The 23,109-nt window shown below is 38.7% G+C and overlaps 1 protein-coding gene and 1 non-coding gene across 5 annotated transcripts in view; both read right to left on the bottom strand.

Annotated features, from left to right (window-relative positions):
• Nucleotides 1–1,022: 1,022 nt before the first annotated feature.
• Nucleotides 1,023–23,109, bottom strand: part of HECW2 (HECT, C2 and WW domain containing E3 ubiquitin protein ligase 2) — a 388,630-nt gene continuing 366,543 nt past the window's right edge. For all 4 annotated transcript variants that reach the window (XM_045367419.2, XM_015432516.3, XM_015432517.3 and 1 more), the window contains 3 exons: nucleotides 20,070–20,155; nucleotides 18,902–19,014; nucleotides 1,023–4,492 (listed from right to left, as the gene is read on the bottom strand). In XM_045367419.2, coding sequence (XP_045223354.1) covers nucleotides 4,381–4,492; nucleotides 18,902–19,014; nucleotides 20,070–20,155 — 311 coding nt within the window. In that variant the 3' untranslated portion in view covers nucleotides 1,023–4,380. The remainder of the gene's footprint in view (nucleotides 4,493–18,901; nucleotides 19,015–20,069; nucleotides 20,156–23,109) is intronic.
• Nucleotides 18,257–18,360, bottom strand: LOC123568179 (small nucleolar RNA U13). The gene has a single exon (XR_006691399.1). It is a non-coding gene; the product is annotated as a small nucleolar RNA U13 (small nucleolar RNA).

Here is a 23,109-nt window from a genome sequence, read left to right on the forward strand (position 1 = left end):
CTCAGGAGGCTGAGGTGGGAGGATCGCTTGAGCCTGGGAGGTGGAGGTTACAGTGAGCTTACGTTGTGCCACTGCACTCCAGCCTAGGTGACAGAGCCAGACCGTCTCAAACAAACAAACAAAAAGCAAAAGACCCTGAAACTCAGACTCAGTTTGGAGATTAGACCACATTCTTCTTATGCATGTCTTTATTATGCAGGGTTACAGATACCTCTTAATAATGGCATTGCATCATTTCACATAAATACGGAGTTTCCTGAATAAGGCTAAATTGAACAGACTCCCATCTTCATTATAAGATATTTGCCTTGTTAGAAGTGGTCAAATCATAAATAAAATTTGTGTAGAAAGTCAGGAAAAAAGTCACTAGGATGAATGTGAGGAGGATGGGAGGAAAAGAGAAGTTGCAGTGGATCCTTCTTGGATATCACTGGAATTCAGCTATCAGGGCTTACTAGATCCATCCCTATTAAAAATTAAAAAATAAAATAAGGCTTCTGATTAGTGTTTTCCATTATCTTGTTTCCAAATAATACTTGAGAAAAGTAAACGACTATTCTGTATAAATCCATCAAAAGCAATCACATTTTGCCTTCTGTTTTTTAAATTTCTCATGTCAAGTCATGAAATGCAAATAAGTCTATGGGGAAATTTTTTCCATGAATATACTAATTTCTTCATGGACTATACAGAAGGTGTCACATTTTAAATGTGTCTGTTTAAGAAAGTGAGAGTTTGGAGGAAGCATCTTGGAAACCTCACTGAATGTGGAATATACTGTACAAACATTAGTCTCCACATTTCTCAAGATGAAACACAGAATTGTGACTATGAAGTAATGAAACTGATGCCACAAGCCATCCATGAAAATCAGCCTCAACCCAGATGGAACATGATGCTTGTACCCTACAAAGTGCGTGAGGAGCTAAATGGACGATGTACCTGAAAGCACTTTGAAACTATAAAGCACTATGCAAGCATATTCTACCATTACTTTCAAACACTTGAATGCATTTTTACCATTTCTGATTGTTGCACAGGTAAAACAGATTTTCCTTTATTTATTGCAGAATTTCTGCTAAATTATAAACACAATATATGCTAGAAAATTGGGATCATACTTCTTTGACCAAGATCCATTCATTTTGTGCACAAGAAAAATGTTTTGACCCCAGAAGTGGTTTAGGCTCAGGCATTGGGATTTTTCACACTGAAAATCAATGGTACATTGTAGAATAGATGAAGGGAAACAACCTGACTTAATTTTGGCATTTCATTGATAATTTGAAAATCCTTGAGTTGCTCCTTCACAGATCAGCTCCCTACACACTTTACACTCTCGTTGTGTAAGTGCATCCTGGCTTCAACACTTGACCAGTATTGACACACTATTACTTGCCATTACTTCCCAATAGAAACAGCATTGATATAATTTTTTTTTAGCCACACTATCATCTATATATGAAGCCATTATTGAATCTCCCAGGTGGAAAAAGCTGTTATCTTCTCTCTTCATTCCTTGATTGTAGAACTTACCAAATTTTATTAAAAACACTTTTTTGAACCTTGGGGTCTACTCTACACCACTGTGAACTGAGCTTTTCAAGGGCAGATTTAGACTCTTGTAGCTCCATCGTCAAGCAAACATCAAACTGGCACAGAGGGAATGCCAGTGATGTGCTTGTTCCCTCATCTAAGAGACATTCTGCATACATATATGATGTATTAAGAGTGTCTTCTATAGTATAAAGAGCATCACTTAAAACAAGACCAGAAAGCCTAGTGATCTGGGCTCACAGTCCAGAAGAAAATATTTATGGATATTTCTAATTGTAGAGTATATGAAAGTCTAATTTATTCTGTGGAAATGTTATTTAATATTTTATATAGTTATTACTGGCTGTTTTGTTTTACTAAGAAAGAATAATAGATAAGTTAGCATGGTGTTCTGATATGCTAAGTACATCTTTGATAATTCCGAATCTGAGAACAGTATCAACTAGATGATTATACTAATTAAGAATGTCTACATACATTAAAGTGTACTGTTATTTGGGAAAAAGTTGGATGCCTTAATAAAGAAATAGATTTGTTAGAAATAATTAAGGAGATACATTTTATTTCAAATCTCTTTTACCTAATAATATGAAATATCATAACTAAATGTCTCAAACCAAACTGAATGCTAACATGGTCTTTGAATGTATTTTTGAAAGAAATGCAACCTTTATCTGCTGCTTAGAGAATGCCAGCCCTGAAACATCTTATATACCATCAAAGATGTGACCTTAAAAAAAAGTGTGTTATACTACTTTTCCTTATCATGAAAAGAATACAAACAAGTGAAAACAGTTTGCAAAATTAAATATATACTTGTATTCATGATCAATAAGTACAAACTAACATTTCCAGTTAAAATTTTTTCTTTTTTTCTCTTCCAATTATAGTATACAGAGAGCTCTTCCTTTCTTATTTCCAGGTTTCTATAACCCTTTTTCAGAACATTTCTTCACACTGCAGTGCGTGCCTTTGGTGCAGGAGTGTAACATAAGTGCTATTCCTCTTGAGGGTCCCAATAGTAAACATAGCTTAACTCACAGGAGAGCAATCAGTTCTTACAAAACACCTATGAAAACTATGCATATGACCTCTATAAAATGTAAGATTGCCAACATCCCATAATAGGAATTCCATGGCTGCTTATAAATATAGATCTCAAAGAAATGTTTGGGCAATGCCTGTAAACCCATAGGCTGGCAAACCATATGTTAATCCAATGCTTTTATGACCCCCAATTTAACTTCACTCTGTTGAAAATCTGATTAGTCAAGAAATAAACAAAGATGTGGAGTAATCCCAAAAACAATTAAAATGAAGAATACCTTCTCATAAAATTAAGCAGAAGTAAGACTAGTGATGTCATGCAGTTTTGGAGATGCCATAGAAAAACTGTTTCTTAATATTAATAAGAAAATTATGCATCAGTGAAAATGCAGGCTTAGAAATATAGTTCTGAGTTTCAATTTGTGATGTCTTCACTGATGAGGGAAAATGGAATTCTTATTACTGATCTCTTCAGTGTTGCTGATGGCTCCTTAACTGAGCTTAGTGTTTAATGATGCTGTACAAATAAAAAGCAGTGGGGGAAATACGAAATATCTGTATTAAATGCCATCCTGTAAAGTATTTGATGGATGGAAGAGAGTCTAATGCATTTTAAATAAATGCATATCATACTATCACATATAGTGAATCTTAAAAAATTATTACTTAGATGCACAGTCCTTGTAGTGGTAGACACGGCACTGTGAAGGAAGTTTGATTTAGAAGCTATTTTCTATTATACTTCTCAAGTGATGGAGTTGCTGTTAGTCATATTGTAATGTCCTTTCACCTTTGGTACATTCAGTGCAAAATATTTGGGGGATTTTTTTTTACCTTTATAAAAATAAAAGGCCCTTTTGTTTCCTTGAGAGTGCTTAAAAGGATACATATTAGCATGATGCCCGAGTATGCATGGAACATGAAAATGGAACGAGTGATACATACAGTATGATAGGTAGGTTCTTATATACATCTTAAAGAACAGAAACATAATGAACCTACAAAAAATAAACAGAACTCACTGTGTACTTTTTCCTGATATGCTGTGATTAATTGCTAGTTATTTTAAAATTGTTTTCATGCATTATAAAGCATAAAATCTGTCATTAGTAATTCACTGAATAATGGTTTGTCTTTAGCCATAATTACACACATACCACTTGCATATACATTGTCACAGACCATCTTATTGCAGATCTGTAAAGGTACCTCATATTAACTTGGTTTCATTTTCACTCATGTCCCATGAAAGCGGAAACCTATGGTGCACACCATGCAGGCACTCATAAGTGAGAAATGAATATTCTGTTATAACTTAGGGCTTAAATGAATGTACTTTCAGGAAATATATTTACTTTTATTATATTATTTAACTTGCACTAATTTGAAGATTGGGCCAAGTGCTGCCAGTTTGGCTTGAACCACGTTCAAGGGTAAGTTTCAAGATTCTCCTGAGTCCCTAAAAATTACCGTGGAGCTGATCATGTATGGGTTCATCTTTGTCTTGGAACACAACAAATGGAAAAAGTTTGGCAGTCAAGAACTGTTGATTGAAAGACGGTTGGGTTGTTCCCTGGGCATCAAGCTCACCCAAATCCTTCCAAGAGGACTCATCTCCAGTCCCCAAATGTGACAGAACACTTGTTCCTGGAAAACAACAGCGCGTAGCATTATCCTAAAGGAAGCATCCTCTTGAAACTTCCAATGTTCAGTCATTCTTCTAGAAGGCAGCTTCTGAAACTGCCTGTCCACAGAGATGGTCATTCTGCTTCCAGGTCACTCAAGTCCAAAAGTACTGGTTTCTTCAACTGCTGTCAACAGTTTCTCATAAAGCATGGAAAAGGATGGGTAGGGGGGCAGATCCAGACGGTTAAAACATGTGTGCGCTCTGAAAACACAAGAAACAGCACATAGTTTAGAACAGGCTGAGTGAAATGAAAATGTGTGGGGTGTGTCTGTGTGTGTGTGTGTCTGTGTGTGTATGATTGTCTTTCACATTCAAATTTATTTGTTGCCAATTTTCACACTCATTTTGAAAAATCTTTGAAAACATTTTGACCTTAAAAATTCAGAACTGAATTTCTCTAAGGAAAAGAGGATATTAAAAAAAATACTTTATTTACATTTCACCAACATTTAAAAGCTATATTACATATAAATGACCATTTATTGAGTGGTCTAAGGATTACAAAGACAAGTTTGGTTTTAGTTTCTCTTTTGATGTTAGATTGTTTTTCTAATACATGGACATAAGGCCTTGCAAAGTAGTTCATTTTGAGTTGGCATATGCCTGGGTGTCTCTTCAATACTCTGGAGTTAGGCATTTTTTCATTTTCTTGGAGAGGGAAGAGCAGTCAGTGTCTCTGAGGGTCCGCCTTATGGCTTAGAGTCTTGGGAAATTCCCTGGCTGGACTTTTCTAAGTCAGTAGGCCATTGTTACTTCTTTGAATTCTGTATTAAAATTTGCTTTCTCCCAATACACAATAACAAAATAAGCAATTTAAATCATTACATTAAGTGTTCTTTTTTAGAAATACTTCTTTTGCCAAGATAGGAAAAAAAAATGTTTTCCTGTTATTTGCATCTGAATCACAATAAAAAATAGACAGTCTCCAAATAGCACATCTTATCAGGAAGCAAATCTGCACTTTTGACATGAAATAGGAAACATTCTATTCTGAATGTACAACAGCTTGTTTGGGGGACCTACATAACTTTGACTTAAAAAAATACTCCTGAATGAATAAGAAATTTTAGGAACTATAATTATTAACAGGCTATTTCTACAAAGTCGCATGTTTATACTTATACTCTAATAAATCCCTTTTCCTTATGAAATAAATATAATTAATATTCCTGGATGCAGTGTAATGTAGTGGGAAGACCAGAGATTTGCAGTTGGACATAACTTGGGTTTGGATTCTAGCTCTACCAACAAGTGTGTGATTTGGAGTGAGTTATTAAAATTCTGAGCCCCTATTTCTCACCTTTAAAAGGGTGGTTATACAACTTGTCTCAGAAGGATGTGAGGATTAAGTGAAATAACAGAAACATGCTTAACAGAATGACTGGCTCGTAGTGTTTGACCAATTAATAATAGTTGTATTGTTAGCTACATTTCATTCCTATCAACAAGATTTGACTCTAATTGCCTTCAGTGAATTGCCACAAAGAGTAATGACCCATGAGAACGATGAGATAATAAAAGGATAATAAAGTAGGTGTATGGCCACATGGCTTATTAAAAACAGGAATGTGAAGGGGATCTGTTAGATTGTAAGAATATAGATAGAGTATTTCTTATCCAAAATACCTGTCACCAGAAGTGCTTTGGATTTCGGATTTCTTTGGAATTTGGAATATTTGCATATATATAATGAGATATTTTGGGGGAATGCGACCCAAGTCTAAACATGAAATTCATTTACGTTTCATATACACCTTGCATACACAGACTGAAAGTAATTTTATACAACATTTACATAATTTGGTTCATGAAACAAAGTTTTGACTGCGTTTTTGACTGCACCCTGTCACTTGAGGTCAGGTGTGAAATCTTCTACTTGTGGCATCATGTCGGCACTCAAAAAGTTTGGATTTTGGAGCATTTTAGATTTAAAATTTTTTGACTAGGGATACTCAAACTGTATCAGTTTCAGGGTATAGAGATAGTACCGACTCACCCACTCCTAGTACTATAAACTCTGGGGTATATTGGTGGAAATCATCTACTGAATCTTTGCAGGCAAACCCTTTTTTGATACAATAATCATTTCAGAATTGCAATTGATATCCTTAGCCTGGAACCCAAATGGAGCCTCAAGAAAAGTCAAAACTCAACTTGTATACTAAAATAGAGTCCTAGGAGTGGTTTATAATCTATCACCTGTGAAACATTGGAATAAAAATATTACATAAAGATTTAGCTCTGTTCCAGGGGTAGGGGAGGAGGAAGCAGAAAAGTGGAATATGTTTTGAATATAAGTATATGCCAAACTTTGTGTGTTAGACAAATAACATTTATTATCCCATTAGACTAACAGATGATACCACAATACTATTTTGAAATTTTCATTTCTTTGGTTACCGATAAGGTTGAGCATGTTTCCCCCACGCGTCTTGCTTTTTACATTTCCTGTTTTGTGACCTACGCGTTCATCTCTCTTGCCTGATTAACTTTTCAATATTTTTACTGTGATAAAATACACAGAACATTCACCATTTTAACTATATTTAAGTGCACAGTACCATGGCATTAGTACACCTAAATTATTTTGCAACCATCATCACTATCCATCTCCAGAACTTCTGCATTTTGCAAAACTGAAATCTGTATCCATTAAATAGTAACTCCTATTTCCTCTCCCCCTAGCCCCTGGAAACCTCCATTCTACTTTGTGTCTCTACGAATTTCACTGCCCTATGTACTTCATATAAGTGGAATCTTAAAATATTTGTCTTTTGTGACTGGGTTATTTCACTTAGCATAATATTTTTAAGGTCCTTGTTGTAGCATGGGTCAGAATTTCCTTCCTTTTTAAGGCTGAATAATATTCCATTGTATGTATATATCACATTTTCTTTATCCATTCATCCATCGATGAAAAGGAGTTTTTTTCCTACCGTCTGGCTATTGTAAATAATGCTCCTATGAACATCAGTGTACAATTATCTGTTGAAGTCCTTCTTTTCAATTTTTTGGGGGATATACACAGAAGTGCAACATCATACTGCATTTTTCATAGTGGCTGCAACATTTTACATTTCCATCAACAGTGCACAAGGGTTCCAATTTCTCTACATCCTCACCAACACTTATTTCGTTTTTTTCTCATTTGTTTGTTTGTTTTATAATAGCTATTGTAATGGGTGCAAAGTCCATTCATCTTTTAAAGCCTTAGGACTTCTTATGGAAATCAAGAGAGACTCTCACTGTTGTTGAATTTGAAGAAGGAAGCTACCACGAATTCTACAGCTGCACAGAATGAATGCTGCCAACAACCCAAGGGAACTTGGAAGCAGATTCTTCCCTAGTTGGTCCTTCAGATGAGAATGCAGCCCCACTGACAGCTTGATTTCAGCCTGTGAGACCACGAGCAGAAGACCCAGCTCAGCTGTGCCTGGATGCCTGCTCCATGAAAACAGTGATATCATAAATGTGTGTTGTTTTACACTGCTAAATTTGTGGTAATTTGTTTTGCATCAGTAGAACCATTAACAGGTCTCAAGGCGGTGAAACAGTTCAAGAAAAGGTGGCAAATGTGATGTTAAGTGTGATACTGTAGTATCATCTATCCAGGGCAGGTGGTGAAACAAAGCTAAGAGTTGGCAGCAGTTCTTTCATTCTTCCAGGTTTCTGAGTAGACAAACAGGAACTTCGAATGTCTGTTTGCCATTTCTGTAGTATCTTTGCAGGTACTCTTGAAGCTTATCCAGTAAATCCACAAGCCTGAATGCTCTTTCCAGTTCTCAACACAAAGGGAAGGACTAGACAACCTTTTTTGTTCCTCTTCAGTCATAAGACATAATCATGATTACCAATCCATAATCTAAAGCTATTGCTGCTTCATAAATTACATCTGGTTGCATAATATATGGTTACCATAACACAACTTTCCTTCTAATAAACTAAACAGTTCCTCTGGAAAATATTTTGTGATGATGGAGAAAGCATATATTGTGGAGGGAAACTGTGTGGAAAGATTAAATGGTTTTCCCAAGGTCAGAGCTGAGTCAGTGGCCAAATCAAGAACAGGACCTCAGTTCTGGGTCTCCTAGGGAAAGTCCAACATTAAACTGAAAGCAGGGAGATTAATGCTCACTGGCTTTATTCTTTTACTTTTGGAAGCCTGAGTATTAATTTTATCCTACCTCTGACTATGAACTGTTATTCCTCAACATCCTACCAGATTGTCTACATTTTGAGGACAAGGATTGGCAAAATAAAGCTTCAGATATTTTTTAAACGAATAATTTAATCACAATATGCAATAGCTCTGGGGAAAATGGCTGAGATTGGGTCAATCCAGAAAACCCTGAAAAATACCAGGGGATTTTTAGGTGACTATACCCTCTAGTTCAATCTCAGGCTTAACAGAAGAAGGCAAATACTCAAAAGAATACTTTACAGTGTATCAAAATCACTCCAGGAGCTTGTTTTACAATGGAGATTATTGGTTGCACCCCTTGTGATTTTAATTCAGAAGGTTTGGGTTGGGCCTGGGGGAATATGCATTTTAATAAACATGCCAAGTGAGTTTGATGCAGGTGGTCTCCACAGAGAGACATCAAGTGGATTAGCAATATGATATCTACATTGGCTATTTGCACCAGTGTTTTGTGTGCTTGAAAAAATTTCAAAACTCCTTATAAACAAGACAGCATTGCTAATAAGGAAATTAAGGAATAGTGTGGTTAAATAAATTGCCCAATGTTTACCATGAACTTGCTCTATGAGCCAAGACCAGGAAAAACAAAAAAAGGCAAGCAACACATAATCCTCGGAGGCTTTTCACACCCCCACCCCCACCCCATTCCATGTCCTAAGAAAACTCTAGCAGAAAATAACAGGAGGGCCCTGGACTGTGTTGACGTTGGCAGCAAAAGTGCATCCAGCTATTCAGTCTCAATAAAAGAACATTTTTCAAATCTCTCAAAGTCAGCCACACTAAAACTATAATGGGTTTACCTCATTTTAATCTATGCAGCCAGAACCACTCAAGGAGAGCAGTTCTGAACCCATCTTTGGGAAATCATGCTGACATCAATATTAAGAAGATTTAAAAATTCTCCAGACATCTGGTCTGACTTAATAGATCTCTTGGTGCTTTCTGGATTCTTCAGAAATGTTAACCAGGAGGTCACACGCTTACCCTCTCTTTTTCCCTACAGATAGACATGTCAATTAGACAAATCCAGTGAGCCAAAAGTACCAGTTCCATTTCCATTTCCACAGATTGGTTCGTTGATTAATGTATTTCTCTCCGTGTATGTGAATGTACTTAATTTTCCAATTTGCATTATATTTCATTTATTTCTTCACTCACTGGATACTTACTAAGCACATACTCCATGCCAGGCATTCAGCTGTCCCCTGAGAGATGAGGATGAAAAGTCTGATTTCTGTCCTCAAGGATATACAGGCAAACAGACCCTCTAAAATGTGTGTAGCCTGTGCTCTGGGGCAAGTAGGAACTGAAATTCAGCCTTCCTTTGGCTCTGCCTGCCAAACTGTGAGCACTAGCTGTGGGCTGCATTTCTCCAGAAGACTAGGAGATACCTTTGTTTCATTAGTCCCAAGGACGGGCTATTAGTGGCCCTGCCTACAAACAGTTAGTAATACAATGAGTTACAAGTCTGCTCAGCAGAGCCAAGGAAGGTTCATAGAGGACGCTATTTGTGCCAAGGCTTGAAAGATTTGTAGGTGTGCAGGCTTTTTTCTGAATCAACAACAAGGAGAAGGATGTTCCCAGCAGATGGCCCGGAAGCATGACATTGCATCATCAGGAAACCTGAGAGGGGCAAGCGCCTAAGGGGCAGGAGCCAAGGCTGGACCTGAGGCCAGATGGGGAGGCACGGTCACATCAGGAAGCCAGGTGTGTTCTTGCAAAGACCTTTTCTAGTTATTTCATGGATGAAAGGAAGAAAAGTGGGTTGGCAGAGGTATCTTTAAATAAGGCAGGGAATATAAGATATGGGTAGAGGGACAGATGATGAATTCAAGGGCTTGAAATCAGCATGAGAAATCCAAAGTTACCAATCAAACAGTGATAGAATTCCGTTAAAAGAATCCAGTTATACTTTTGTTAGCCTGGGTAGCTTTATTAACACAACTAATGGTATAACTTGTTAGGATTTTAAAAATATTCATAATTTATCTAATATCCTCATGAATACCTTCTTAGGTCATGATGTTTAGAGCAGAAATTCCTGTTAAGACCAGGGCACAAATATGTGTGTAACTTATGGCAGCACAGCACAATGCCCTGACCTTCACCAGGTGTTCGGTAAAGGTGAATTCATGGAAAGAAATTCTATGGTGCTTGCTACTCCAACTACTCATTCGTCATATGCCATTTGGGGACCAATGATGTTGGTTCATGTAAATATCCATTGCTTCTCTCCCTGTGTCTTAAGGTGAATGTGTATCTCCTACAAGGTTCGGCGCTTAGTGAAGGCATGATGAGTATCTACAGGCAGGTGAGGGGAATTAATCTGCTCACTAATTAATGTTTTATTCCAAAGTCTCATTAGGTCACTTTGGTTAAGGTGCACTTGGATCTGTAAATACAAAGTGGAATGTTCCTATAGGGGGAATTCCTGTATCTGGGGTAACTAGCAGAAGAAACTCTTCAAACTATGTATTCTGAGCAGGTACCTTCTTCACTTGTGAACGCCTCTGGGGAAAGATAAAGAGGGTACATACATTTCAAATGTAGTAATTTAAACCCAACAGAATAAAGTCCACTAAGGACAGTTCCAGGAATGGAAACTCCTGTAAGTCCAAATAAAATATAAATACGCTGGTGAATATGGCGCATTTCTCACACACCTAAAGACTGTAAAGTATCCGGCCAGCCCTGAAGGCTACATATTAGGAAGAATAGTAATAATGGATAAATGTATTGAATGATGTTTTGGCCTTATTCTAAGCACTTTGCACATGTTATCTCATTTAATCTTCAAAACAACTTTGTAATATAAATGTTAATTTCTATCCCAACTTTTCAGATATGGATACAGAGATATGAAAGTCTGGATTATGATTTTGGAATTTCTTATCTGGAGTGGTCCAAAGTTATCTCTCAAGTTTACAAATTCACTAAAAACAATATTTATGGAGAACATGTGCTAAGCACTGGGCTCAGTGCTAGGAGCAAAGTCATGATTAATTCAGATAAGGTACCTGTTCTCACAGGATTATATTCCAGAGGAGGAGACAGATAATCAACAAGTAAACCAATAACTGAACATGATGACTGAATTGGGTTAACTCTAGTGAAGGAAGTAAAGGGTGAGTGACAAGTGCACTAGGGACAGAAGCCTGGTGGACCTTTCTCAGGAGATCGCCTCTAACCTGAGTCCTGGGGACAAGAAAGAGCCAGGCACATGAAGGACCAGCAGAAAAGTGTTATAGGCAGCAAGTACCTGAGCCTTGAAGCATAATTGAGTTTGGCATATTTGAGGAATACCCAGAAGGAGGCTGGTGTGTGTCGTGGGTTGGGGGAGAGGGTACATGTTGAGGTCACAGGAGGAGGCAGACAGGTCTCCACAGGAAGTCCTTGGGAAGGAGTCTGGATTTTCTAAACTACCGGAGGGTGTAGGCAAGGGAGGGAGGTGACCTTGAGATGTTTGCAGATCCCAGCGGTTGTTGAGTGCAGAATGAAGGAATGGCGGGATGTAGGAGAAGCAGGGCATTTAGCCGGCAGTCTGCTGCAGCAGTCCAGGTGAGGGGGGGATGGTGTCGTGTGGACTAGGCTGGTAGAAAGAAATGAGCCCAAACTGGTTTTTGCTCTTGAGGCCAAGGAAAAGGTGGTAAGCATTCTTTAACTGTTGCAATGTCTGTCACTCACAAATAGACACTTTAAAATCTGACTTGTGAAACAGCTCTCAAGGACCTTTAGTAGATTTGACTTGGACTATCCTGTCCTCTGTTGTCAGCAGCAACAATGCTGATGGACTGCAAGGGGAATGATTATCTCATTCCATTAAAGTCACAAATTCTTTCAATGGCGTGACTTTTACATTAATTACAGAAGAATCCCTTTTTTTTAATACAATCTGTTTTTTTGAGAAATTTACCCACCTCCCAAAGTAAAGACCAATCCAAAAGGTATATGACATTTAAGAACCTTTAATATGGTGATGTGATGGGTTAACTCTGATATGTTTTTGTTAGTACATGCAGATTCAATGGCAGAATAAAGTGAAAATTTTAAATATAGTTATACAGAACTGAGCGAGAGGGCAGAGGAGAAAGGAGTTGAAGAGAGTCTTGGACCCGAGGTTAAACTACAGAGCAGACCACTGTATGAGAATCGCCTGTCAATTCTCTCCCACACCAAAAGCCACCTCAGCTAATCAGCAGGCAGTAGGGAATTAGGAAGACCAAGGAGGGACACCTCAAGGCAAATACAGAAAGGAGATGGCCCCAAAGGGTCCTTTTAGTGCTCATCTCTTGTTCTGATGGCTTTTCTTTTAATTGAGGAAAGTGACATTGTATTTCAGGACTTGGTTACTTTCCTGTATACTGGCTGATAATTCACTTGACAGTAGACAATGCTCCCTATAATGGAGGAGGGAAAACTGAATTATTGATGACATTACAGAGCAATATTTAATGACATGGAAAGATGTTCTATGTGATAAACAGAATGTTGTTTTAAAATGTGTGTGTGTCTGTGTGTATCTGAAGAAACGAGTGAAATCACATACTCTAACATGTTAACACAGCTTATCTTAGTAGTTGCCTTTTTTTTTTCTTCAGAAATGGGATCTCTTTATGTTGCCCAGGTTTGACTCAGACTCCCATGCTCAAGCCTTAGCCTCGCAAGTACCTGGGACTACAAGCATGCACCACCACGCCCAGCTAGTAGTGGATATTGGATTGATACATATGTAGTTATTTTAATATATATTTAATATATCCATATATTTCTTAGCAATTTTTTGTAAAATTTTTTTCTATAAATTAGAATTTAAAAGCAGGTTTTTTTTTGCTTTTTTTTTTTTTTTTTTTTTTTTTTTTTTGAGATAGAGTCTTACTCTATCACCCAGGCTGGAGTGCAGTGGCATGATCTTGGCTCACTGCAACTTCCACCTCCTGGGTTCAAGTGATTCTTCTGCCTCAGCCTCCCAAGTAGCTGGGCTGACAGGTGCACACCACCATGCCTGGCTAATTTTTGTATTTTTTTTTTTTTTTTAGTAGAGACAGGGGTTTCACCATGTTGGCCAGGGTGGTCTCAAACTCCTGACCTCAAGTGATCTGCCTGCCTTAGCCTCCCAAAGTGCTGGGATTTCAGGTGTGAGCCACTATGCTCCACCAAAAAGCAGAATTTTAAAAACAAAAAAGTTGTCATGTCTTTAAAAAATAATTTTATCTTTTCAAGTTCTATTCTATTAGATTAACTGTCTCCATGAGACATCTGTTTCATAATTAACTCTTACAATTTATTTCTTAATTTCAGTTAGCATTTCATTCATAATAATCTCCAGACACAGCCATTTTCAAAAATGCTTTTCCCTTTGGTAAAAACCAACACACCCCCATGACGATTGCAGCTCTGTAGGTCCTCCGTCCCATCACCCAACTTGGCAAGAACCCTGGGGATGAACACAGAAACTCATACCATGATGGGAAAGAGGACTGCTCTGCAGTTTTCAGGCTGGCATCTTAGCAGCCCATTTTTTGGACTGTTTGAGAGCAATTGCCATAAAGTGAATTTACTCTTTTCATAAAGTCCATCAGAGCACCAGGGGTATGAAGTCTTCCACAGAAATGCAAAATACAGAGCTAACCACCAACCGCGAAGCAGAGGAAGTGCAGTCATGTGCTCAGGCTCTAGGTCTCCATGGAGACACCCTTCTGTCTACATCCTTATTTATCATCTGGGTCTCTAGTCACTTTGTAACCACAAGAGAAAGAGCGAGCCATGGATTCAACTTGTACTGGCTGCAGAGACAACCACATATACTTTTATGTACTCCTTGGCTCACACTGTGAGCAGCACTATCCACTGCTACCACAAAGTGAGACTAGGAAATCTGAGAAAAGAAGGAGACTTACATTTGCCTGCTTGAAAATTGAAAGGCCCTCCATCATCCTTGTCTAGAAAGACTAAGATTCTCTCCCTCGTTGCTCCGGTTGCCAGGACTGCCCTCATCATTTACAGCCCCTCCAACCCTCCAGGGCAGAAACTCCCATGCCTGACACAAGCCCATGCCAGACTTCTTAGGGGATTCTTTTTTTTTTCTTTTTGAGATGGAGTCTTGCTCTGTAGCCCAGGCTGGAGTGCAGTGTCACCATCTCGGCTCACTGCAACCTCTGCCTCCTGAGTTCAAGCGATTTTCCTGCCTCCCGAGTAGCTGGGACTACAGGTGTATGCCACCACGCCCGGGTAATTTTTGTAGTTTTAGTAGAGACGGGTTTCACCATGTTAGCCAGGCTGGTCTCAGACTCCTGACCTCAGGCAATCTGTCCACCTTGGTGCCTCCCAAAGTGCTGTGAGCCACCGTGCCCAGCCAGGATTCATGTTTTAAGTAAGAAGGACATCTAGCCATTTTTCTCCCACGTGTACAATGTACATTTTTTTTTTTTTTAATTTTAAGTTCAGGGGTACTTGTGCAGGTTTGTTATACAGGTAAACTGTGTCACTGGGGGTTTGTTTTACAGATTATTTGGTCACCCAGGTATTAAGCCTAGTACTCATTGGTTATTTTTCCTGATCCTCTCCCTCCTCCAACCCTCCACCCTGCATTAGGCCCCAGTGAGTGTTATTCCTCTCTATGTGTCCTTGTGTTCTCATTATTTAGCTCCTGCTTGTGAGAAGATGTAGTATTTGGTTTTCTATTCCCGTGTTAGTCTGCTAAGGATAATGACCTCTAGCTCCATCCATGTTGCTGCAAAGAACATGATCTCATTCTTTTTTATGGCTGCATAGTATTCCATGGTATATATGTACCATATTTTCTTTACCCAGTCTACATTGATGGGCATTTTGGTTGATTCTGTGTCTTTGCAATTGTGAATAGAGCTGCAATGAAGATACACATGCATGTGTCTTATAATAGAATGATTTATATTCCCTTGGGCATATACCCAGTAACGAGATTGCTGGGTTGAATGGTATTTCTGTTTTTAGGTCTTTGAGGAATTGCCACACTGTCTTCCACAATGGTTGAACTAATTTATACTTCCACCAACAGTGTACAAGCATTCCCTTTTCTCTGCAACCTTACCAGCATCTGTTTTTTTTTTGTACAATGTCACATTTTAAATGTTAAACATCATTTCACTCATAGGAAAAAGAAATACACTGGAGCTGACTAGCTTGAGACAGACCAGCTCTTCAGTTGTGCAACTTACACCTATCAAAAATAGCGGAAAAGTGGCTTTAGTGTTTCTGTTCTGATAGTAGGAGAAAAGGACTTGATAATATAAAAGAATCTCTTTAGGCCAGAACCAATTTTACAGATCTTTTTTTACATCTAAGTAATGCCCCACATTTCATTAAGGGTGATGACAATGTTGTCAGTAAAGAAGTTGCTTCTCATGTAACTATACTGTCATGCAATTAAGTTCTTTTAATTTTTTCCCTCCAAATGTACTTTTTTTCTTTGTGGAGCCAATGTTAATAGTTAAAGTAGTACAGTGGCTTACAAAAGAGTCAGGATAAAAAGTTTAAAAAGAACAAAGTGGCCGGGCGCAGTGGCTCAAGCCTGTAATCCCAGCACTTTGGGAGGCCGAGACGGGTGGATCACAAGGTCAGGAGATCGAGACCATCCTGACTAACACAGTGAAACACTGTCTCTACTAAAAAAATACAAAAAACTAGCCGGGTGAGGTGGCGGGCACCTGTAGTCCCAGCTACTCGGGAGGCTGAGGCAGGAGAATGGCGTAAACCCGGGAGGTGGAGCTTGCAGTGAGCTGGGATCCGGCCACTGCACCTCCAGCCTGGGCGACAGAGCGAGACTCCGTCTCAAAAAAAAAGAACAAAGTAAACACAGTATTCCTAAGACTTTCATATACATTATCTTACAATTGTCAAAATACTCTGAACATTGTTACTCCTACCTTAGAGGGATGGATCTAGGGGTCTTGCTTAGGATGATGATGATGTAACTAGTGTGTCACAGGGCTTAGATCTGTGCTCATGCCTGTTAGCTGGGTTACATAAGGTGACTGCAGCTCTGAAGCAGAAAAGCCAAGTAACTCTTCTCATCAGACCCCAAAAGATGGGGCTTGTTGCAGAGAGGTTATGAAAAGAGGCTGCTTGCTCAACGTGCCTAAGACCATCTTCATTTGTGCTGTTTTATAATCTGGGTAAAACTAGGAATGTAGAAGCAAACTTAGGTCATAGTGAAGACAGGAAGAAAGGACAGTGCCTGTTACCCAACTGTGTGTATGCAACAATAATGAACAACACCACCATTTACAATGAGTTAGCACATGAACTTCCTGGGGCTCCAGGGGGAAGTAGAAATGCAAATCCAGCCTGACCCTCAAGATTCTTCAGCAACCCTTCGGTGTTACTTCTCGCTCAACCCAACCTAATATGCCACCTCCTCCTGGCCTGTTACAGATGAGAAAATCAAGGCTCAAAGATGAAGTGATCTCTAAGGTCTCAGAGTTAGCTGGTGGCAGAGGTGGGACTAGAACCTAGGTCTGCTAACTCCTACCCCTGCCCTCTTTCCAATATGCAAACATCCTGCCTGATATGTATTACAGATGATGGTGACAGAAATCACAATGGCAGCTGTCACTGACTGGATGCTTACTCATGGCCAGAGACAGTATTAAGTATTTTTCATGAATGATTTCAGATAATCCTCAGAATTTCAAATCCACCAGGTAGATGAGGAAACAGAGGCCAGAAAGATCATGCAACTTCACCAAGACCCCGCTGCAGGTAAGTAACAGAGGTGGGACTCAGCCTAGGTCTCTCTGAAGCTAAAGCTCCAGGTCTATATCAAATTACTTGTCTCTGCCCATCAGGTTTGGTGAAGATTACAGTGACTAAATAAGAACAGTTGACATATCTGCTTATTGTGACACTTTATTCCATATACTTTAGTGGCTTTACAGAAATAGATTTCAACAAAAAGGTGACCATTGATCTGCCGTTTCCTTCGTCAATGCAAATTCTTAAAGAGTTTCTCACAGAAGAGTAAAAAGTCTTATTCAGATAGTCTAAATCTGTTGATTTATGTGTTGAAGGGGAGAAAACTCATTATCCAAGCATAAATAAAATGAGCTAGTTCTTCAAATAATGAAATCAAATAATGAATTCCCAGATTTGGAAATCAAATATGCCAGGTACTACTTAGGTGTCTGGATGCAGAGCCTGTTCAGACTGTGATGCATGTGGGGCAGCCGAGGAGGCTCAGGCAAGCACTTGAGCCGTCATTATTTATCACTCTCTCCATTTGTATTTTCAGCACCCCCTTTTCTCATCTGTTGATGCTAACAATACAGTTCTTAAGAACTGGCATCTTTCAATTGCTAAGAAGAAAGCTTTGATAACAGATTGCTCAGTTGCTTGTACTTAAAGAAACAGATGACATCTTGGGGTACCTAACATCACCTTATTATAATATAAATAGTATCTCCTAATATCACCAATAAAACAGGTTTCTCAAAGTCATCTATACTTAAACTTAGGATAACATCTTGGAGTACCCAACATCATTTAATCTCTCTAGACTATAGTTGTATTATTAGTAAAGTTAGAGGCAATTTCAGCTCCTTTTTACCTCAAAAATGCTACAGTATTACTACTCATTGGATAAAGGAATTCTAAAACAAATTTTCTTCCATTCCTCTTTTGTTCATCTGCTCCTTTTCCGTTGCTCCAGCTCCAGTTATCTCCACTCAATCTCAAACACTTTTTGTCTTCACAAATACTATCTTACTAGTCCTTGCTTTTCTTTCCCATGTCAGATGGGTAATGTGCAGATGTTGTAATAAGGTTTGAGGGTGGCACATCTCACATATGTGCATGAACACCCAATTATCACACTTACAAACTGCAAAAGGATCAGTCTTTTGCTTTTATTAGCAGCAGCAGCAAAACATTTTTTTCTATTCTAAGGAAATATGTGATCTTACTATGAATGAGAATACAATGCAGAGAGTACGGAATTAAGACATGTATGAGACAGGCTAAAGAGATCTAGAGCACATCCACATTATTTAATATTCTTTAGAAACTACAATGGTAATTTTTACTGAAGGGATTCTAAATAGTTGTAAAGTTAAAACTGAAGCTTCTGGAAACACCTAGATTAGAGCCACAATCATAAGCCACAAGCATGATAGCCAACGTCGCTTTACTGATGCTAACAAATGCTTTGCTTTTGTTGTGTTTTGTATTTTAAGATATGGATGTATATATTTTAAGTGTGACCGGAGAGATCTTTTTTCCTTTCATTTAGAAAGGTTATCAGGGAGAAATTCATTCTAGGAGCTCTTCCAGTCTCCTAAACTTGTAATATAATAGCAGTAATTAATCAATATATACATAAATGAATGTCTCCACCAAACATTGTGACAGTAAAGAAATATTATTTTATATTTTACCTGGGAAGAGCAGTGATTTTCCCCCATTTCTCCACACAGAATCTTCTTGGGCCATTACTCCCTCGGAGAGAAGCAAATCCTTCGTAGGGAATGCTGGATGTGCCTGTAACAAACTGTCAACCCAAGAAAACAGAAGGAGAAGGTGAAGCCAGAGACCAACAGCCAGGAAAGGCATCGCATCATTCACGGGCAGAGCTCCTGAGGAAGAGCAGGCAGGAAAGTTCTGAAGACAAAACTTCACAGGTGTGGAATAATCACAACACAATTCTGACACAGAGCCAGAAGAGAATACTAAGAAAGAGAATATTGTGCATGATAAAGGGAAAGGAGATGTGGACGGTTTGTAGAAAATAAAGCACCTGATGCAGCTGACCAGCTCAGAAGCTCAAACCAGGCACATTTCCTACTATAGATGAATAAAGTGGGCATATCAATTAACCTGAGTCTACTTAGTATCAGTCCCTGATCAATGTCAGGTGAATTTAAAAAAGAGAATGTCTGGGCCTGCAATTTTGAGGCCCGGACCCTTAATCCAAAGGAGCTAAGATCCGAAGGAGCTAAGAGTACTTGTAAGGCTCTGCCTGAGCATCCAGAGGCCTCCTTGTGTCTTGCAACCAACCAGTAATTGTCCTGGATGACCATAAACACCACACACACACACACACACACACACACACACACACACAGACACACACACACACACACACACAAGTTAGTTTACCCAATGTTCTTGAATGTCACTGTTTTCTCAAATTTGTGGAAAGTTAGATGAAAGAGAAGAAAGGACTGTTAACTAACTGCATCCCTTTTTAAAGAATTGAAGATCATTTCTTTCTGCTGCTAGGGATGCTGGCCTGTACTTTGGGTACCCTGGGTGCTTCTTGCTGAAGGGACCAAACTGTCCTGAAGGCAGATGTTGTTACTGGGATTGTTGGACTGGACTTGACACTTCCCCAAACTCTCATGAAATGCTTTAACCTGGCTAGGGATGTTCTGATTAGCCATGGAGTCACATAACCGTGCTATCAGGAGTCTGGAAATGGTGTATCCCATATTTCCAGATAGCCATGGTATGTATTTATGGAGAATACTTAGCAGTTATTAAAAACACATACTTCCAACAATAATCATATCGATACATTCAAAAGATTAAATAATGGCATCTCACCTGTAACAACCTTAGTCGTTGTTCATTGTTGAATCTCTCCACTGCAGCCCAGAACCACCGAATTACAATATGATTGTCATGGTATCCTATCAAACCAATCACAAAAGCCCATGTTACTTTGACTCTTCTATATTAAGCCACCAAGATATGTGACAGGAAAAGTCCCCAGACATAAATCATCCTCTTGGATTCTTTCAAAGTTATCTATAATTGGCCTGGTGTGGTGGCTCACGTCTGTAATCCCAGCACTTTGGGAGGCCGAGGAAGGCAGATCACGAGGTCAGGAGATCGAGACCATCCCCATCTTGGCTAACACGATGAAACCCCGTCCCTACTTAAAAAATACAAAAAATTAGCCAGGCGTGGTGGCGGACGCCTATAGTCCCAGCTACTCGGGAGGTTGAGGCAGGAGAATGGCGAGAACCCAGGAGGCGGAGCTTGCAGTAAGGCGAGATTGCACCACTGCACTCCAGCCTGGGCGACAGAGCAAGACTCCCTCTCAAAAAACAAAACGAAAAGAAAAACAAGAGTTGTCTCTAACTTTAAGACTAACGAATAACACTGTATATATGATCATATGAGTGTCAAAAGTTAAACCAAACAACACTAAGTGAACCAAGAGGCCTCTGTTTTCATGTGGTGGTCACTAAGTGAAACTGGTAAAGAGAAGAACAACAAATGAGTTATTTTAACCATATCATTTCCGTAAAATACAACAGTTGTTACTGGAAATACTTAACTCTTTCGGTCATTCACATAAGAAATAATTTTCAAATACCTCTATGCCAAGCACTGTACTAAGCTTGGGGGCATAATGGCAAAGAAAACAGACCCTTCCAGGGCTTCTGGCAGAGGGGAGACACATTAATCAAATAATTCATACAAACAAGTACGTAACTGCAAGCTCTCTTAAAAGCTATATATAATATTCATATTTTAAAATCAAACTAGCTTCACATTGATTTACTAATAAAAAGGGAAAAGTGACCTTTAGTTTCTTAAATAAATCCTAAATAATCACCAACTTAATTTTACTTTTATTCCATACTTCAGTAGAATTTAAGAAAATGTCAAAGGAATCACCTCATGGGCAGTGGTGGTGGATTCCAAAAACCTTTCAGTGAAAAAAAAATTAAATTCAGAGAAAAGGCTAACAAGGATTTAGTGATTCAAACCAATGAATAGACAGAGTTAATGGGTACTGAGTTAGTAGTCCAGAACAGAAGGTGGGTAGAAATTATTTTAATCCAAATTTTTCCTCCCATTTCAGTAGTTGTAGGATTTGGGAGGAATCTCACCTTACTGTTTACCATTTCAGTGATGTTTAGTCCCCTTTGGAGAAAAAAAGGATGGAAGGGAAGGGTGATCAAAACTGGACTGGACATGGGGACACATGGGCCATGCCCAGAATTTGGTGAAGACTAGCAACTTGGTACTGAGCAAATAGTTTCTCATCTACAAAAGAAATGCACTGGCTCTTTGTAGCTTTAAAGTTTTTTGACCTTATGAATTAGCCCTTTTCTGCTTCCCTTTTGCTATTTGTGCCAAACCTTTTGGAGGAAGAAGAGTGAATGTGTCTCATCATATTCTCTCCTAGCAGCTGGTGTGTGAACATATGGCAGGTGGCAGCCACAGAGCTGCTTCTTTACTCAGTGCCAAGTAGCTGGGTGAGCAAACATGGCAGCTGAGGGTCTCAGAATTTTTCTGCCCCCTCCCAAATATTTCATTTGATAAGATTTACAATAACCATATAAATAGGTCCTTGATTAATCAGATTTAGTGAATAAGATTGTATACCATGGAAAAACAAAAACGGTTGATTCTATTAATGCATTGCTATTAGAATCTCCTGGGTCCAGGCGCGGTGGCTTAAGCATGTAATCCCAGCACTTTGGGAGGCCGAGCCAGGTCATCGCTTGCGGCCAGGAATTCGAGACCAGCCTGGCCAACATGGTGAAACCCATCTCTACTAAAAATATAAAAATCAGCCAGGTGTGGTGGCGCACGCCCTCTGTCTTAGAAAAAAAAAAAAAGAATCATCTCCTGGAAGGAAGGAATGAGCTAATAATATTTATGGTAAAATATAACTTATGCAGCATGTCAGAGAAATAGTGCTCTCAATAGAAATCGATGGGTTAACAAAGCTGTAATAACCAAAGAGATTATACATGGGGCCAATTGGAAAAGACTTATTTCAGCAATTGGATTTCAGAAATAGCAGCAATGGAAACTGCAATTAAATACAGCCTTTCAGATTAAATGTGTAAGCAAGGCCAGCCTGCGGTACAGGGATGAGCTGGAAAAGGCAAGCACAGGCATAACCAAAAGCAATTTAGCAAATGTTAAGGCATTTTTTTACTCCAAACTTTTAAAACTACTTTTTTTTAAAAAAAAATCTCTGCTTCAACTTAGAGATAACTAGAGAACTGTTCAGCTCTCAATTTACTCTGCTAAGTGATGAATTCAGTGATATGAAGTTTGTAGTTTTCATTCTCCAAGTTCAGAACCACTTCTAATCTCTTACACTTAGAGTTAAAAAAGAAAACCCAAACCAGAAAATAACTGGTATTTGTCATGAATTTCTGAAGGCTTTCTAACATGGTGATAAATTTCAGAACATGTATTCTTTGCTTAAAATTATTTAATAAAACCTTAACTCTGGGTTACCATCAGGTCCCTTGCAAAGTATTAGTTTAACACTCAAATTTCAATGGGTTTGGTCCCGGTTATGAATCGATAATTTGTACTAATCTGCAGAAAGGTCACTTTTAAAGCTTTCCATTTTGTGAAGTTTCAGATAGTGCAGTTTTTAACTAACCTTACTACAGTCTTCTTTTCACTTGAAATTCATGCTTGAATTTAGAACTTCTCCAATAATGTCATATTTTGGGAACTGTGTCTTATTCCATTCAAGTATTCTGACTATGAATGATAACTGTTAAGGAGTGTAGTGAATGGTGGGAAACCTGTGCTGACTGGGAACCTCAAAGGGTGTGCTTCTTTAAGTTTTAGAAACAAAATGGAATAGGTGGAGTTTGAC

This window comes from Macaca fascicularis, chromosome 12 (assembly GCF_037993035.2).
Source record: "Macaca fascicularis isolate 582-1 chromosome 12, T2T-MFA8v1.1".
NCBI lineage: Eukaryota > Metazoa > Chordata > Mammalia > Primates > Cercopithecidae > Macaca > Macaca fascicularis.